Genomic DNA, 17,966 nt, shown 5'->3' with positions numbered 1-17,966 from the left:
TGTTGAACTGGTTGTGTGGAAATCGATGTGGTGTCTTAAGTGTCAGAGCAAAAATGAGGCAGTGATTTAGAAGTCTTGGGGTCTGGAAGGTGGGAAGGAGGGTGTATGTGTGGTTTAAACTCCCCCCCCCCCCCCCTCATGAGGGCAAGTCCCTACTCTCCACCTCTGACCCCTATATCTATAAGTATATCTATAACAAAACTCCTAGTTTCAATTCCCTCTAACCTGCATGTGAGGTGTACCTACAGCCTCTCTCCTCATGTGACCCTGTCTGGCCTGGCCTGGCCTGGTCTCCTCCAGCTGCCGAGCTGTAGACTTTGGCCCAGGTGAACAGTTTCCTGTCAGGAAGAACTCGTCCTCGCCTCACTGTGTTTTTCCTGCTGAGTCAGGTTAGCTGCGGGAGGCCCACCTGCAGGGCTGACCACATCTGGGCCCAGGCGAGGGGAAAACAGAGGTGCTGTGGTTTTAATTGAGTCAATAGAAAACTGGATGAAACAAAGGGTGGAGTCAGATGTTTCTAACAGCCTTTTTAAAGTTTTTAAAAAAACATTTGAAATTGAAAGTTTCCCCCAAAAGGTTTCAAAAGGCTGGACATTTTTTTTCAAAAAAGGTTTTGAAAGAAAAGTTTAAACAAGTTGGCAAAATATTTTCCCAAAAAAGTTTACTCTACTCAGTTTCTCTCCTCCGCTTTCACTGTGTGTGGAAAAAAAAGTTTGAACAAAAAAAGGTTTGAACGGGACTCTAGATGTTTGACATTGTCGGTGTCAAAAAGATTCCTGGCCAATGTCTATAGTGTATTAATATGATGTGAGCTCCAGTTACCAGTGTGACACTAAAAGAGGTCATGGCTACTTTTTACTCAAGTATATGTCAGAGCCCACACTTCTTTACTTTAACTTGAGTTAAAAAGAGTAGTTAGTACTTTTCCCAGTAAAAAAAAAATGAGTATTTGTACTTGGATGTGTGTGCTTGGATGTGTGTACTTTTGCCATCTCTGCCATCTACCTCAAAAACCCGTGCCTGACCAGCCAATTCAAACTCACAGAGTTAAGAGGTTCTAACACACACACACACACACACACACACATCCTCCCGCCATTTCGGTTGAACCATATCAGTTGTGTCACCCTTCTCTGTAGTAACAGTAAGTCTGCACTTTCACAGAAAAGAGCCCTTATCTCAGCCCCACCCCATCCCCCAAGGGCTAGCCTCTGCCGTCACGCTGCCCTCTCCCTCACCCTCTCAAGCTGTGTGTGTGTGAGTTTGAGAAACTTGAGAGATGCAGATACTGAACACTAATCAGACTAATTAGAGAAGGTCTGTACAGCGAGTCCTTTTACACAGGCTGTCAAAGTCTTACACAGGCTGTCAAAGTCTTACACAGGCTGTCAGAGTCTTACACAGGATGTCAGAGTCTTACACAGGCTGTCAGAGTCTTACACAGGCTATCAAAGTCTTACACAGGCTGTCAAAGTCTTACACAGGCTGTCAGAGTCTTACACAGGATGTCAGAGTCTTACACAGGCTGTCAGAGTCTTACACAGGCTATCAGATTTTATCACAGGCTGTCAGAGTCTTACACAGGCTGTCAGAGTCTTACACAGGATGTCAGAGTCTTACACAGGATGTCAGAGTCTTACACAGGCTGTCAGAGTCTTACACAGAATGTCAGAGTCTTACACAGGCTGTCAGAGTCTTACACAGGATGTCAGAGTCTTACACAGGCTGTCAGAGTCTTACACAGGCTGTCAGAGTCTTACACAGGCTGTCAGAGTCTTACACAGGCTGTCAGAGCACAGGCTGTCAGAGTCTTACACAGGATGTCAGAGTCTTACACAGACAGGAAACACAAGTAGCAGCTGACGACCCGCACTGGGATTTGGCAGCAAGACAAAGGTGTCTTCAGAAGACTTTTTACATCTCAGAAAAGTTTAACAATAAAGGCTGTGCACCAGACCAACAGAGAAGGCTGTGCACCAGATCAACAGAGAAGGCTGTGCACCAGACCAACAGAGAAGGCTGTGCACCAGACCAACAGAGAAGGCTGTGCACCAGATCAACAGAGAAGGCTGTGCACCAGATTAACAGAGAAGGCTGTGCACCAGATTAACAGGGAAGGCTGTGCACCAGATCAACAGAGAAGGCTGTGCACCAGATTAACAGGGAAGGCTGTGCGCCAGACCAACAAATAACTATGCAGTCATTTGTATTTGCACCCAAAGCAGGAAGTGGGAAGTAAATAACCAGAGAGACGTGATGTATGAATTGACTTTACATTCAATAGACAAAGAACCTCACATACAAAGTCTTAATGAACCAAACACCCCACCTTCTGCTGAAATACCTTCACACACACACACACATTTAACAAGCTGATATGAAGAATGAAAGCGGGAGTCAGACATTACAGCGAGGAGAAACAGGTTCCACAGCAGCTGATGCAACTCAAGGCCAGGATTGTGTTTGTCAGTCGAGTCAAGGTCCCACCAGTGTCTGTGATGATAAGCTATCACCTCCCCTGCAGGGTGAACCCACAGGACAGCAGCTCCCCTGCAGGATGAACCCACAGGACAGCAGCTCCCCTGCAGGATGAACCCACAGGACAGCAGCTCCCCTGCAGGGTGAACCCACAGGACAGCAGCTCCCCTGCAGGGTGAACCCACAGGACAGCAGCTCCCCTGCAGGGTGAACCCACAGGACAGCAGCTCCCCTGCAGGGTGAACCCACAGGACAGCAGCTCCCCTGCAGGGTGAACCCACAGGACAGCAGCTCGCTGGAAGACCATAGCAGTCTGGAGCACAGATATATATATAAAGGCCTTTATATATATGTATGGTCTGGAGGCTGTGGGACACAGTGACCTGTTAGTAATTGACAGCAAACACAGAGAATTCATCTTGAAAGTGGCCCCTCACACACACACCAGTTCTATTTGAGCATAATATAGAGGAACAAAGGAAGCAATTGACAATAAAAGCATACCATGCCGAGATACAAATCGAACGGCTATTCCTATAGACTTAGATAAACGTAATATAAAAAGACTACAAGGGCCATCATAACGTCAGAGAGGGTAATTATGCGTTCCCTTCTCATTGCAGAAAGCAACACAGTGACACCCTGTGGAGAAGAAGCAGAACAGCAGACAGAGTGGTACGCTTGTCCAGGCATGAATGAGCCTTTAGAAAAGAGCAGGGTTTTACTTCAGTCATTCCACAGGGATTATCCTCAACCTTGTGTCTCAGGCTTTCATTGTTTTAGTTGTGGCGTCAGCTGAAAAAAAGAGAGAGGAATTATTGACTGATTATCACATGCATTACCATGGCCCTTATGCTGAGGGAAAATGTGTGGCAAAAGATTGTGGTGGTGGCTAGCTAGGCTTGGGTTTTTAACTGTCTTACACACTTGAACTCCACAGACAACTTTTTGTTTTTAATGCTGTTTATTTTACTAATACAAAACAACATCGTGTGATCGATAACAGACAAAAATATCTCGTAGCAGATCTGTCGAGTCCCTTCCAAACCTGATTTACTTACACAGAATAGCGAGCTTGGAAAGAATAGGTGACAGTGTGTCCTCAAGACGTCTCTTCTGGTCAATGAATTCCTGGGTGGACGGGTCTCTGGCAGTCTGCACCCAGTCACTCTTTGCCGCACAGATACTCGTGCACATATTCTAATTTGTGAGGACATCGAAACATTTAACTGTACAAAACAAATACTGCTTTATATTTTAATTATAAATACTGGAACTTATAATCGGTTACATGTTTTTGTAAGATAGTTATCTTACCTTATCCTCTTTGCTAAGTTTGCCCTGAACCTTGTCAGGATCGGAAATGGTGTCTCTCACGTGAGATATGTAAGACATCAAGTCCTGCTTTGCCTCTGAAGCAGATGAAGTAAGTAACTGAATTTTCAATTCATACAGAAAATATGTACAATATTCTCAGTGTGTTTCTCTCAATTATAAATACATCGCGCTCTTGTTCTGGCTTGCCCCGTCTAAGAAACTCACCTGCCCAGTTAAGATATTCAGCGCAATCCGTTTTTAAATACCGGGAGGCAACATCAGTGGCTCGTTCCCCTCGGAAGTTCTTTAATTGCATGTTGGCACCCAGCGCTACCAAAGTTTTCACTGTTTCTAGCTGGCCCCAGAGAGTAGAGCAATGCAGCGGGGAATAACCTGGAAATAAGTTTACAGAGAACGTGAGACTAGCTCTATTCAAGGCCGTAGCCATGGAGTCAACAATAGAGGGGACGAATACATTTTTTATGATTATTTCGGACAGCCGCGTGGTTGGCTGTCGCAGCGTAGCACATTTATATTATTATATCAGTAAATTGGGGGGGGATATTTTGACCAGGTTTGAATATTAAGGGGGACGTGTGCCCCCCCCCCCCTCCCATAATCATAATGTATGGGAGGGGGGGGGGGGAGGACACACGTGAATAGAGCCAAGACCGTATACGGTCTAGGCTCTATTCACTGACGATTTTAAAATAAACTCCCTTTGGCGGAAGAGCTACTTTTCAACGAACATGTAATTTGTAGGCCTATTTATTCTCATTTGATGGGTTATATAAAATAGTTAGACATTATCTGTCACTTTAACTGTGAAGTCAGCAAGACTAGGCATACCTCTGCTAGTGAGTTCATTGACTTCTGCTCCATGTTTAACCAGTTCTCGGACGATAGCGTCTCTTCCCAGCGCGCATGCTGTAAAAAAGGCATTCCTGCCGAGTTCATCCTTTTCCTTAAATAAATATTTTGGAGAATCTCTGTCTGATACTGATAAACTGTCGACGGTTTCCAAATATTCCTGAAGACCTCTGAGATCTCCAGTTACAGCATATCGCAATATTGAATGTTCTTCAAACGACTGCATAGTTTACAGTAGTTCAGTTTCAAATTAAACAGGCTTTTAGTTTTTACTAGTAGCCGTTGTCAGAAAACCAAAACCTTAAACAGTATTTGATTAGCTAACTTCGTTAATCTAGGTCAAGATTAATTGTTTTTATTTCCTGAAGTCAACTGCAGAGCACGGATATTTACCGTTTCCATGGATACAAGTCATGTTTGAGGCAGAGACTGTGCGCATGTTTACACACACACCAGGGGCGTATCGAGCCCTATTTTGGCTGGAGCGCCTCCAAAAGTTTCATTAGACCCCCAATTTTTTTCTCTCCATATTTTAAATCTAAACTTGTTAATTTCTCTTCCTAAAACCCACTAGAGGACACTATTTAAAAGTATATTTTCTAACATTTCTTCTGGGGGAACATGCCCCCAGACCCCCATAGTTTTGCTGGGTCAGAGGAAAAATTCTAGGTTTTATCTAGGGGCTTAGCCCCCCCAAAAGTGGGAACCTAGATTCGTCCCTGACACACACATCTCAGTTCAGAGCTCTGCACTCCTAGTCCTTCAGACAAAGCAGACAGCATTTTTCCACTTTAACTCAGACTGGATACAGTGTACGTTGTAGCTAATGTTTAATCAAGTCAATAATAATACAAACTGTTATTTCTCACACCCACCCAAGGATGTTTTACAGAGTAATGAAAACGTGTAATACAATGTTAATGTTAAACACAAATATACATATATAAAGAACCAAACATTTACAAATGTATTAACGATTAGATTTGGATTTAAAATGTGTCTCAGAGTTTCATTGTAAAACTAAGATACATTGTTTGGTATGGTTTCCCACACTCTCCCTATATAATAGATGTTATCATTAATTGGCCATCCTGGCTCAAGAAATACAATCTTTATTAAGCATTGCAACTCTGTTGTGTAGATTCCCTTTTTGTCATGACCTTAAGCTAAATTATGAAAAATGATACATTTCTGTTGCTACAAATAACTCACGACAGTGTCAAATTAAAAAAAATGGTGACAAAGACTTCAACTAATATCAAAAGCGTGTGACAGCTAAACAAACATGTTTCTTGAAGTACTGTTTGTGTTTGTAACTCTTACCACAATGCACACACCCAAAACTCTTGTTGCTGTGTCGTTTCATGTGCTTACGTAGGTTCGCCTGGTCAACAAAGCGCATTTGGCAAAGGGTGCAAGGGAATGGTCGCTCCCCGCGGTGTGAAAAACGAATATGTGACTTCAGATATGTCTCCTGTTTGTAACTTTTGCCACACTCTGTGCAGAGGTGGGGCCTAGCATCGTCGTGGCTGAGCAGGTGTTGTTTCAAATTTACTGCTGTTGCAAAACCTTTACCACACGTCTCACACAAGTGTGACCTGTCAGCATGCGTTTTGATATGATTCCTCAAGCTTTTGTTGTTGTTGAACACCTTGCCACAGTACTTACAGGGGAAGCCGTCTCCTGTGTGATACAACATGTGGGCTTGAAGTTTCTTTGCCGTCATGAACACGGCATTACAATGGGAACACTTGAAGCTTGCGATTTCCCCTGCCGGCTCTCCGTCCACCATGGTACGATTACGGCGCATGGGTCCACAGCCTACTCTGGCTACTTTGGCCTGATGTCTGGCAAGATCCTTCTTGTTCCCAAAGCTGTGGGAACAGATGCTGCAGCTGAAAGGTCCATTTACATGTCTCCTCATGTGCTGATCCCGGCTCGATTTATTGAAAAACCTCTTGAAGCACACGGAACACGTCCGGTTGTCCATGATCACACCGGGGGGTGGACCCCGGACAGGGGGTTGGTTCTGGGGGGAGACGGTGCTTCCGTGAGGCTGAGGAGACTCTGTGTCACTCTGGCTCGGGGCTGAGCCCTGGCTGCTGTGCGCTAGGTCCTCCTGGCCCAGCTGCAGGTTCTGGTGGATCTCTTCCCCAGAGTCTTGCTGCCGGCTGGGAGACTTCACCCCCACATGTGGGTCTGGTCCATGCCTGTCCTCAGAGGCCTCACCACTGCTGCCACGCAACTGGCTCTCCATGAGGTCTTCTACAGAAGTTGACTGAAGGTCAGTCTGCTGACCAACGAGGTTCGACCCAATACTCTGGCTCACTGAAAGCTGAGGAGATTGAACGTAGCCTTTTTTGCAGGAAGGGCACCTTGTCCAAGACATACAGTTGAGACTGTGTTCCTTCATTTCATCAAAAGAGGTAAATGTTTGCCCACAAGGACAAGTGTGAGGGTTTATGTCATGCTGCAGTTTCAGGTGCTCTGCCATGGTGTGGGTGTCTTTGAAGGTCTCGTTACACAAAAGGCAGGTTCTGTGGGGTCTTTTAGGTACTACTCTGAAGGGTTGTCCCTGACTGTGGAGAGCGGTGGAGGTAGCTGATGTGGAGTGCGTGGTGCTGGTGACCTGCTGTACCCCGGTCCCGTTCATACAGGATGCCTCTCTGGTGTCCGGGCCAGACGTTCCCCCAGGACACTCTGAGCTTGGGGGAGCACAATCAAATCTCCTCCCACAATCACAGCACAAATTGTTCCTCTTTAGACATGTTTTAATGTGTTTAATGATTGAGTTGCGGTGAAGCTTCTTGTTGCAAATGGGATAGGGTCGTTTGTTATCCTGCCCTCCATGGCTAGTGGAGGTTTTCTGCTGAGGTAGAATCCCTGGTTCTGGCTCCATCTCTACGGACGATAAAGACGACACAGACTTGTCATCCTGCTCCCAATCTGAGTCTTTGTTGTGGCTGGACACGTGACAGACCTCCTGGTGTTCCTCCAAACTCTCAGAGTCATCAAATTCTTCCCCACACCCTGTGCAGCAGTGGGGAATCCACTCAGCATGAACAATCATGTGTCTGGTAAAGTCCTTTGCATTGGAAAAACTCTTCCCACACTGGGAGCACGTTTTCACACGCTTCCCAGCATGCAACTCATCAACGGAGGGAGAATCCTGACCTGTGCGGAGAGGGGAAAGTCCTCCTCCTCGCTCTTTGGCCACAGCTTTGCCGGGATTCTCAAACTGAGACGCAGGGGACATCCTACAGAAGACCCTCTTGCGAGAAACAACCTTTCGTCTTATCCGCTGTGGACGTCCCTCCTCCCCCACCCTCGCCCTCTTCTTCTTCCTCCTGTCTGGTTGTTGTGCTGTTAAGGTGGACTCCAGCCCAGACAACAGCTCATCAGTGACTTCCATCCTGTGTAGAACAACCTGTGGTTGATGGAGCAGACAGGAAATAACTGTTGAAGACTCGTCCATCACCATTCCTTTGGTTCTGGTAGTTTCCTCTTTACTTTCCAGGTTTCTGTCACTAAAAAGTGTGTTACAAGCCAAATCTGTTTCTTCATCCTTTGCAGTCTGCAATTCAACTGCTGTGTCATCCTCCTCCTCCCTCTCAAAGTTGTCCTCTGGTTCCTCTTCTGGACTAGAAGGTCCTGTTTGGACGCCCATTGCTCGATCAGCACTTATCCTCTGAGCTTCTGTGTGACTGGATTCTGACCACAAAGGTATAGCTGACTGGATGCAAGACAAGACTGGACTTTGAACACCAGGACATCCCTCCACAGCCTCGTCATGGTCGTCATGGACACCCAAGTTGTCAAGCGTCTCTAGGCAGGACTCAGAGAGCGTACAGAGGATGTAGTTGTCTTCAGTGACATTACCTAGAGAAAGACAAGTTCATCACATTATTTATTTATATTGGCCAAAATTTGCTCAGCAGGTCTATAACAGCACACCTTTAAAATATTACAACTTGACAGATATAGACTTGAAGCAGACTTGCTGGATCTCCTACCGTTGGTGTAGGAATGTCCACCTGTATTGTTATGGTCCAGAAGAAGGGTGCTCAAGGACTTCAGGTAACGCCCAGACTGCTGCAACTCCTCCAGGACAGAGGGGGCGGAGCTGAGAAACGATGACACCTACAGCAAAAGGAGCAAGCAGGAAGAAAATATGGAGCACCAGCAGACTTAATATTTTAACATTAGCTTGTGGAAAACCCACAGTGATTGTTTGTTATCGTCCTCGAGGTGAACGGTTGTCCTGTCTGCTGTTTACTAGCTGTAGACATCTTAATTAAAGAAGATAACCCTTTAATGGTAGACATGCAGGTGTGGTGTTTGTGAGGCACCGCTTTGGATAAAAAACATCTGATGAATACATTATTATTATTTTACCTGTTTAAGGGTTGGAGTAGGAAGAAGATTGTCCAACCTGGAGAGAAACTCCCACACCAGAGTCTGAAGAGCAAAGTCATACTTGGGGCCAAACTCCTCTGGAAACATGTTCTGGGGACAAACAGGAAACAGGAAAAGATGGTTTCCACCTACAAAGTGTATACAGGCCTCAGCCTAAACTAGGGGTCGACTGATATGCGTTTTTCAAGACCAATAACCGATATATATGTCTCGTGTAAAACTGAATATTCATGTCAAAATTAAGAATAAAAAGACCTCTGATAAAGACAATTTAAATTATTTTAACCATATCTTTAATTCTGAAAACTGTTAATAATAACAACATTAATATTAACAACAACATAAAAAGTGCAGGGACCATCCAGCAGCATTCTGTAAAAATGTTGTAAAACTTAAAGAAGTAAATCGAAAACACAACAAGCAGCAAATGAACAAAAAATGTAAAACTTAAATCATTTAAAATAAAAAATATATAATTATTTTAAGGCAAATAGGTTCCAAAAATGACCGATAACCATAAAAATGCTTAATACGGCGCCGATAATCGACCACGCCGATAATCGGTCGACCCCCAGCCTGAACAGTGTCTAGAGCAGAACTGGGCGGTGCAGTGGTGATGGATGGATGACTTACCTGGAAGTAGTGTTCTCTCTGGGCTGGCTGTTCCAGCAGGGTTTCAATTAGCTTCAGAAAGTGTGACACTGATGTTTCCACGTCTAGATCAGAGATCTGTGGAAAAATCTCTTTCCCCCCGTCCACCTTTTTTTTTTGTTACTCGTGCGATTGTAAAGAAACTGAACACAATATTAAGTATCACAGCGAATCATGTTCACCTCCTGTCCCCTGTGGATGGCGCTGCAGGTCCTTATCCTGTCAAGTTGTTGCTGGATGGTCTCCGAGTCGAGCAGGTCAGAAAGGCACAGCTCCAGAATCAGCTGAAAGTTGAAGCATTTCTGATTACGATTAAAACATACATTTCAGGGCATCGATTGTGGAATGAACTACGACTGACTGACTGTCTAGCTAGCTACTGCCTCGCGTCTTGTACCAGAAGGCTGACCAGTTCCAGTATGAAGGCTGTAAAGGTAGCTAGCTAGACACCATGAAGACTGTGAAGCTAGCTTTAGCTACACGTACCCGCGCTCGCAGCCCCATGAGGAGTTGGACCGTATCCCGGTAGCTCATCAGATCCGGGATTACCGTTAACACCTCGGTAACAAACGTGTCCAGCACTCCGTAGTCTTGGACATTACCCCTCTCCACGACTTGCCATAGAGCTGCAGATACCAACCTAACAGGCGGAACCAAAACACGGACGGACGACACTGGAATAGTGGAAGAAATTATCTTTGTAATATCCATGTTTGCGCGTATGCTCATACTACGCCAGCATTATGAGAGAGTTCTAGCCTACGGTACTTTCTGCTGATGCTTTAAAGCAAGGAACTTGGGACGGGGCTGAATGCCTTGGTTAGAGCTAGCAAATGACAGTGTTCCGTCTTCCTATGGGTTCTCACGATTTGAATTGTGTGGTCTTTATTTCCAAAATAAAAGTCCTATTTTCTGGACTAACAGCGAGGTGTGGGCAAAATACACTGCTCCAAAAAAATGAAGGAAGAGGTTTTTTTATCAGGGTATGGCATGAATTCTATTGCACTTCTCTTATAATGATCTGGTCAGTTAAGTAGCAGAGGGGGTTGTTAATCAGCTTCCGCTGCGTTGGTATTGATGGAATTAACAGGTGCACTAGAGGGGCAACAATGAGATGACCCCCAAAACGGGACTGGTTTTGCATGTGGAGGCCATTTCAAGTTTCTCCCTGTCTTGACTGACTCCCTCTTGACTACATCTTTTTGACTTGTTTTCCACTAGTTCTGGCGTTAACTAGAGTCATTATCACTAAGTGGCGATTTTAGACCCTTTGTAGGGGTGCTGAAGTACCCCTAAATTTTATCTCAGCACCCCTAAAAATAATAATAATTAAAAATATATATATCTATTGTTTATTATCATTTGATGCTGGTAGTTCATGAAGAAAGGGACATCCTTAGTTTTTCATTCATTCAATATTTTGCAAAATAATACATAAATGTATTAATTGTCATCCAGTGAAATTAGGGATTTATATTATCAAGGGGGTTTAGCACTTTTGCAAGGCACTGTATTTATGTCACATTCTCATTGGGGGCTGAGCCCCCCTAAAGGTCTGATCCTAGAATCGCCCCTGTTATCACTACTGGGAGCATGAGGCGATTTCTTAGCCGTACAGAAGTTGCACAGATTGCTCAACTCCTCCAGGATGGCACATCCACGCGTGCCGTTGCAAGGAGATTTGATGTGTCTCCCAGCACAATCTCCAGACCATGGAGGAGATTCCAGGAGACAGGCAGTTACTGTAGGAGAGCTGGACAGGTCCGTAGAAGGTCCTCCATCAGCAGGACCGATATCTGCTGCTTTGTGCCAGGAGGAACAGGTTGAGCACTGCCTGAGCCCTACAGCATGACCTCCAGAGTGCCACTGGTGTGAATGTCTCTGCCCAAACAATCAGAAACAGACTTCATGAGGGTGGCCTCAGGGCACAACGTCCTGCAGTGTGCCCTGTGCTCACTGCCCAGCACCGTGGAGCTCCATTGGCATTTGCTATAGAACACCAGAACTGGCCTATCCGCTCCTGGGGCCCTGCGCTTTTCACAGATGAGAGCAAGTTTACCCTGAGCACCTTTGATAGGCGTGAAAGGGTCTGGAGAAGCCAAGGAGAACACTGTACTGCCTGCAACATCATTCAGCATGACCGGTTTGGTGGTGGGTCAGTGATGGTTCTGGGGAGGCATATCCATGGAGGGACGCACAGGCCTCTACAGGCTAGAGAACGGCAGTCTGACTGCCATTAGGTATCGGGATGAAATCCTTGAACCCATGGTCAGACCCTATGCTGGTGCAGTAGGTCCTGGGTTCCTCCTGATGCACAACAATGCCCGGTCTTATGTGGCAAGAGTGCAGGCAGTACCTGGAGGATGAAGGAATCAATACTGAGGAAAAAAAACTAAAAAAAAAAAAAACAACCTTAAACTGAAAAAAACTGAAACTAAAAAACAATATTTTAAGCCGTAAAAAAAGTATTGAATCTGAAAACATGAAATGTGAAACTATGTGAAAATATAAAATGAATAACTTATTCAAAATAATTCCAGAATTTCATCAACATTTTATTCAACCTGAAACATTTTTTGTTGGCTACAGTTTATTTTTTGGCTACAGGCTATTTTTTCTTTGAATACATGGTTTAATTTTTCAACTATAGATGTTTTTATTCGAATTAATAAAACACGGCCCTGATTTAGCTTGCACCCACTTCTCTGCCTCAAACCTGACTTGTATCCACAGAAACGGTAAATATCCGTGCTCTGCGGTTGACTTCTTCAGGGGGAAAAAACTATCGATCTGGAGATGGATTAGTCTAATTCAAAATAAGCATTAGACTATGATGTTAGATAGGCTAATCAAATACTTTAGTCTAATGTTTCGGTTTTCCGAAAACAGCCTCTAGTAAAAAGCAAAAAACGTACATTGTTTTAGCACGACATCTAGAGCTACATTTGAAACTGTAGAGCTACAGTAGTAGTGCAGTGCATATGCAGTCAGTGGAAGATTTAAACAGCGCAGAAGTCAATGAAGTCAGCTTCTGAACAAGGGAGATAGGTTAGCGTGACCGACGTGACAGATGTCTCGGTATTTTTAAGATTTGGATGAAAAATTCCGATAGTAAGTCTTCCGCGTATGGGAGTTTGAGCTACTTGAAAAAACGTTCTATACAGTTCGCAACAGATTATTCTGGAACAGACAGGTTATTCCGGCCTGCATTGCTGTATGCTGTACTCTCTGGGGGCAGCTAGAAACAGTGACAAGTGTCACTGTTGGCATCTAAGACCGTTCAAGTGAGAACGAATACGCTTTATACTTATAATTGAGAGAAAGAGACAGATCGGATGGTATAACTATTTTGCTCATGCTAGTTTCTTGCAGTTACAGTAGTCCAGAAAACTTCAGCATAGGACTTTTATTTTGGAAATGAAGAGCACACAATTCAAATCGTGAGAAACCATAGAAGAAGAGGGCGGTTGTTTGCTAGCTCTAACCAAGGCATTCAGCCCCGTCCCAAGTTCCTTGCTTTAAAGCATCAGCAGAAAGTACCGTAGGCTAGTACTCTCTCATAATGCTGGTGTAGTATGAGCATACGCGCAAAGATGGATATTACAAAGATAATTTCTTCCACTATTCCAGTGTCGTCCGTCCGTGTTTTGGTTCCGCCTGTTAGGTTGGTATCTGCAGCTCTATGGCAAGTCGTGGAGAGGGGTAATGTCCAAGACTACGGAGTGCTGGACACGTTTGTTACCGAGGTGTTAACGGTAATCCCGGATCTGATGAGCTACCGGGATACGGTCCAACTCCTCATGGGGCTGCGAGCGCGGGTACGTGTAGCTAAAGCTAGCTTCACAGTCTTCATGGTGTCTAGCTAGCTACCTTTACAGCCTTCATACTGGAACTGGTCAGCCTTCTGGTACAAGACGCGAGGCAGTAGCTAGCTAGACAGTCAGTCAGTCGTAGTTCATTCCACAATCGATGCCCTGAAATGTATGTTTTAATCGTAATCAGAAATGCTTCAACTTTCAGCTGATTCTGGAGCTGTGCCTTTCTGACCTGCTCGACTCGGAGACCATCCAGCAACAACTTGACAGGATAAGGACCTGCAGCGCCATCCACAGGGGACAGGAGGTGAACATGATTCGCTGTGATACTTAATATTGTGTTCAGTTTCTTTACAATCGCACGAGTAACAAAAAAAAAAGGTGGACGGGGGGAAAGAGATTTTTCCACAGATCTCTGATCTAGACGTGGAAACATCAGTGTCACACTTTCTGAAGCTAATTGAAACCCTGCTGGAACAGCCAGCCCAGAGAGAACACTACTTCCAGGTAAGTCATCCATCCATCACCACTGCACCGCCCAGTTCTGCTCTAGACACTGTTCAGGCTGGGGGTCGACCGATTATCGGCGTGGTCGATTATCGGCGCCGTATTAAGCATTTTTATGGTTATCGGTCATTTTTGGAACCTATTTGCCTTAAAATAATTATATATTTTTTATTTTAAATGATTTAAGTTTTACATTTTTTGTTCATTTGCTGCTTGTTGTGTTTTCGATTTACTTCTTTAAGTTTTACAACATTTTTACAGAATGCTGCTGGATGGTCCCTGCACTTTTTATGTTGTTGTTAATATTAATGTTGTTATTATTAACAGTTTTCAGAATTAAAGATATGGTTAAAATAATTTAAATTGTCTTTATCAGAGGTCTTTTTATTCTTAATTTTGACATGAATATTCAGTTTTACACGAGACATATATATCGGTTATTGGTCTTGAAAAACGCATATCAGTCGACCCCTAGTTTAGGCTGAGGCCTGTATACACTTTGTAGGTGGAAACCATCTTTTCCTGTTTCCTGTTTGTCCCCAGAACATGTTTCCAGAGGAGTTTGGCCCCAAGTATGACTTTGCTCTTCAGACTCTGGTGTGGGAGTTTCTCTCCAGGTTGGACAATCTTCTTCCTACTCCAACCCTTAAACAGGTAAAATAATAATAATGTATTCATCAGATGTTTTTTATCCAAAGCGGTGCCTCACAAACACCACACCTGCATGTCTACCATTAAAGGGTTATCTTCTTTAATTAAGATGTCTACAGCTAGTAAACAGCAGACAGGACAACCGTTCACCTCGAGGACGATAACAAACAATCACTGTGGGTTTTCCACAAGCTAATGTTAAAATATTAAGTCTGCTGGTGCTCCATATTTTCTTCCTGCTTGCTCCTTTTGCTGTAGGTGTCATCGTTTCTCAGCTCCGCCCCCTCTGTCCTGGAGGAGTTGCAGCAGTCTGGGCGTTACCTGAAGTCCTTGAGCACCCTTCTTCTGGACCATAACAATACAGGTGGACATTCCTACACCAACGGTAGGAGATCCAGCAAGTCTGCTTCAAGTCTATATCTGTCAAGTTGTAATATTTTAAAGGTGTGCTGTTATAGACCTGCTGAGCAAATTTTGGCCAATATAAATAAATAATGTGATGAACTTGTCTTTCTCTAGGTAATGTCACTGAAGACAACTACATCCTCTGTACGCTCTCTGAGTCCTGCCTAGAGACGCTTGACAACTTGGGTGTCCATGACGACCATGACGAGGCTGTGGAGGGATGTCCTGGTGTTCAAAGTCCAGTCTTGTCTTGCATCCAGTCAGCTATACCTTTGTGGTCAGAATCCAGTCACACAGAAGCTCAGAGGATAAGTGCTGATCGAGCAATGGGCGTCCAAACAGGACCTTCTAGTCCAGAAGAGGAACCAGAGGACAACTTTGAGAGGGAGGAGGAGGATGACACAGCAGTTGAATTGCAGACTGCAAAGGATGAAGAAACAGATTTGGCTTGTAACACACTTTTTAGTGACAGAAACCTGGAAAGTAAAGAGGAAACTACCAGAACCAAAGGAATGGTGATGGACGAGTCTTCAACAGTTATTTCCTGTCTGCTCCATCAACCACAGGTTGTTCTACACAGGATGGAAGTCACTGATGAGCTGTTGTCTGGGCTGGAGTCCACCTTAACAGCACAACAACCAGACAGGAGGAAGAAGAAGAGGGCGAGGGTGGGGGAGGAGGGACGTCCACAGCGGATAAGACGAAAGGTTGTTTCTCGCAAGAGGGTCTTCTGTAGGATGTCCCCTGCGTCTCAGTTTGAGAATCCCGGCAAAGCTGTGGCCAAAGAGCGAGGAGGAGGACTTTCCCCTCTCCGCACAGGTCAGGATTCTCCCTCCGTTGATGAGTTGCATGCTGGGAAGCGTGTGAAAACGTGCTCCCAGTGTGGGAAGAGTTTTTCCAATGCAAAGGACTTTACCAGACACATGATTGTTCATGCTGAGTGGATTCCCCACTGCTGCACAGGGTGTGGGGAAGAATTTGATGACTCTGAGAGTTTGGAGGAACACCAGGAGGTCTGTCACGTGTCCAGCCACAACAAAGACTCAGATTGGGAGCAGGATGACAAGTCTGTGTCGTCTTTATCGTCCGTAGAGATGGAGCCAGAACCAGGGATTCTACCTCAGCAGAAAACCTCCACTAGCCATGGAGGGCAGGATAACAAACGACCCTATCCCATTTGCAACAAGAAGCTTCACCGCAACTCAATCATTAAACACATTAAAACATGTCTAAAGAGGAACAATTTGTGCTGTGATTGTGGGAGGAGATTTGATTGTGATCCCCCAAGCTCAGAGTGTCCTGGGGGAACGTCTGGCCCGGACACCAGAGAGGCATCCTGTATGAACGGGACCGGGGTACAGCAGGTCACCAGCACCACGCACTCCACATCAGCTACCTCCACCGCTCTCCACAGTCAGGGACAACCCTTCAGAGTAGTACCTAAAAGACCCCACAGAACCTGCCTTTTGTGTAACGAGACCTTCAAAGACACCCACACCATGGCAGAGCACCTGAAACTGCAGCATGACATAAACCCTCACACTTGTCCTTGTGGGCAAACATTTACCTCTTTTGATGAAATGAAGGAACACAGTCTCAACTGTATGTCTTGGACAAGGTGCCCTTCCTGCAAAAAAGGCTACGTTCAATCTCCTCAGCTTTCAGTGAGCCAGAGTATTGGGTCGAACCTCGTTGGTCAGCAGACTGACCTTCAGTCAACTTCTGTAGAAGACCTCATGGAGAGCCAGTTGCGTGGCAGCAGTGGTGAGGCCTCTGAGGACAGGCATGGACCAGACCCACATGTGGGGGTGAAGTCTCCCAGCCGGCAGCAAGACTCTGGGGAAGAGATCCACCAGAACCTGCAGCTGGGCCAGGAGGACCTAGCGCACAGCAGCCAGGGCTCAGCCCCGAGCCAGAGTGACACAGAGTCTCCTCAGCCTCACGGAAGCACCGTCTCCCCCCAGAACCAACCCCCTGTCCGGGGTCCACCCCCCGGTGTGATCATGGACAACCGGACGTGTTCCGTGTGCTTCAAGAGGTTTTTCAATAAATCGAGCCGGGATCAGCACATGAGGAGACATGTAAATGGACCTTTCAGCTGCAGCATCTGTTCCCACAGCTTTGGGAACAAGAAGGATCTTGCCAGACATCAGGCCAAAGTAGCCAGAGTAGGCTGTGGACCCATGCGCCGTAATCGTACCATGGTGGACGGAGAGCCGGCAGGGGAAATCGCAAGCTTCAAGTGTTCCCATTGTAATGCCGTGTTCATGACGGCAAAGAAACTTCAAGCCCACATGTTGTATCACACAGGAGACGGCTTCCCCTGTAAGTACTGTGGCAAGGTGTTCAACAACAACAAAAGCTTGAGGAATCATATCAAAACGCATGCTGACAGGTCACACTTGTGTGAGACGTGTGGTAAAGGTTTTACGACAACATACGCTTTGAAAACTCACCTGCTCAGCCACGACGATGCTAGGCCCCACCACTGCACAGAGTGTGGCAAAAGTTACAAACTGAAGTCATTCCTGGAATGTCACATTCGTTTTGTGCATCAAGCAGAGCGGCCATATCCTTGCACGCTCTGCCAGGTACGCTTGTCCACCCTGGGAAAGCTAGACAGACACTTACAAACTCACAGCAAGGAGACCTACAGTTGTGCAGATTGTGGGAAGAGTTCAAAACGAAAGGCGTTCTTGACAAAACACGTTTGTGTAGTCGACCCCCGCTTTTGATGTTACTAGAGAACTATTTGCTGCAGTTGCGTGGAGAATGTTTGGAACCAAGGAAAATAAATCATGGACATCAGCATCTTCTTAGTCTTGTGGTCTTTGTCAGATAGCATAATTCATACTC

The 17,966-nt window shown here is 45.3% G+C and overlaps 3 protein-coding genes across 5 annotated transcripts; 1 reads left to right on the top strand and 2 right to left on the bottom strand.

Annotated features, from left to right (window-relative positions):
• Positions 1-1,699: 1,699 nt before the first annotated feature.
• ankrd45 (ankyrin repeat domain 45) lies at positions 1,700-5,084 on the bottom strand. Its single transcript, XM_084708042.1, has 5 exons — positions 4,645-5,084; positions 4,021-4,188; positions 3,796-3,890; positions 3,540-3,678; positions 1,700-3,273 (listed from the first exon to the last, which is right to left on the bottom strand). The coding sequence occupies exons 1-5, from the start codon at positions 4,889-4,891 to the stop codon at positions 3,242-3,244; spliced, it is 681 nt and encodes a 226-aa protein (XP_084564168.1). The 5' UTR covers positions 4,892-5,084; the 3' UTR covers positions 1,700-3,241.
• A 394-nt stretch (positions 5,085-5,478) lies between these two features.
• LOC146272028 (uncharacterized) lies at positions 5,479-10,566 on the bottom strand. The gene is made up of 6 exons (XM_084708041.1): positions 10,219-10,566; positions 9,915-10,016; positions 9,715-9,840; positions 9,061-9,171; positions 8,679-8,805; positions 5,479-8,544 (listed from the first exon to the last, which is right to left on the bottom strand). The coding sequence occupies exons 1-6, from the start codon at positions 10,459-10,461 to the stop codon at positions 5,924-5,926; spliced, it is 3,330 nt and encodes a 1,109-aa protein (XP_084564167.1). The 5' UTR covers positions 10,462-10,566; the 3' UTR covers positions 5,479-5,923.
• A 1,940-nt stretch (positions 10,567-12,506) lies between these two features.
• LOC146272027 (uncharacterized) lies at positions 12,507-17,921 on the top strand. Of its 3 annotated transcripts, none has more exons than XM_084707909.1 (7): positions 12,507-12,843; positions 13,397-13,550; positions 13,753-13,854; positions 13,929-14,054; positions 14,598-14,708; positions 14,964-15,090; positions 15,225-17,921. In XM_084707909.1, the coding sequence occupies exons 2-7, from the start codon at positions 13,503-13,505 to the stop codon at positions 17,843-17,845; spliced, it is 3,135 nt and encodes a 1,044-aa protein (XP_084564035.1). In that variant the 5' UTR covers positions 12,507-12,843; positions 13,397-13,502; the 3' UTR covers positions 17,846-17,921. The 3 variants fall into 3 exon arrangements, with proteins under 3 accessions (XP_084564035.1, XP_084564034.1, XP_084564033.1); XM_084707908.1 differs by lacking the exon at positions 12,507-12,843 and adding an exon at positions 12,911-13,016; XM_084707907.1 differs by lacking the exon at positions 12,507-12,843 and having other exon boundaries at positions 13,163-13,550.
• The last annotated feature ends 45 nt before the right edge of the window (positions 17,922-17,966 follow it).

Source organism: Hypomesus nipponensis, chromosome 10 (assembly GCF_054491055.1).
Source record: "Hypomesus nipponensis isolate SF chromosome 10, ASM5449105v1, whole genome shotgun sequence".
NCBI lineage: Eukaryota > Metazoa > Chordata > Actinopteri > Osmeriformes > Osmeridae > Hypomesus > Hypomesus nipponensis.
This window is presented reverse-complemented; position numbering and strand designations above follow the sequence as displayed.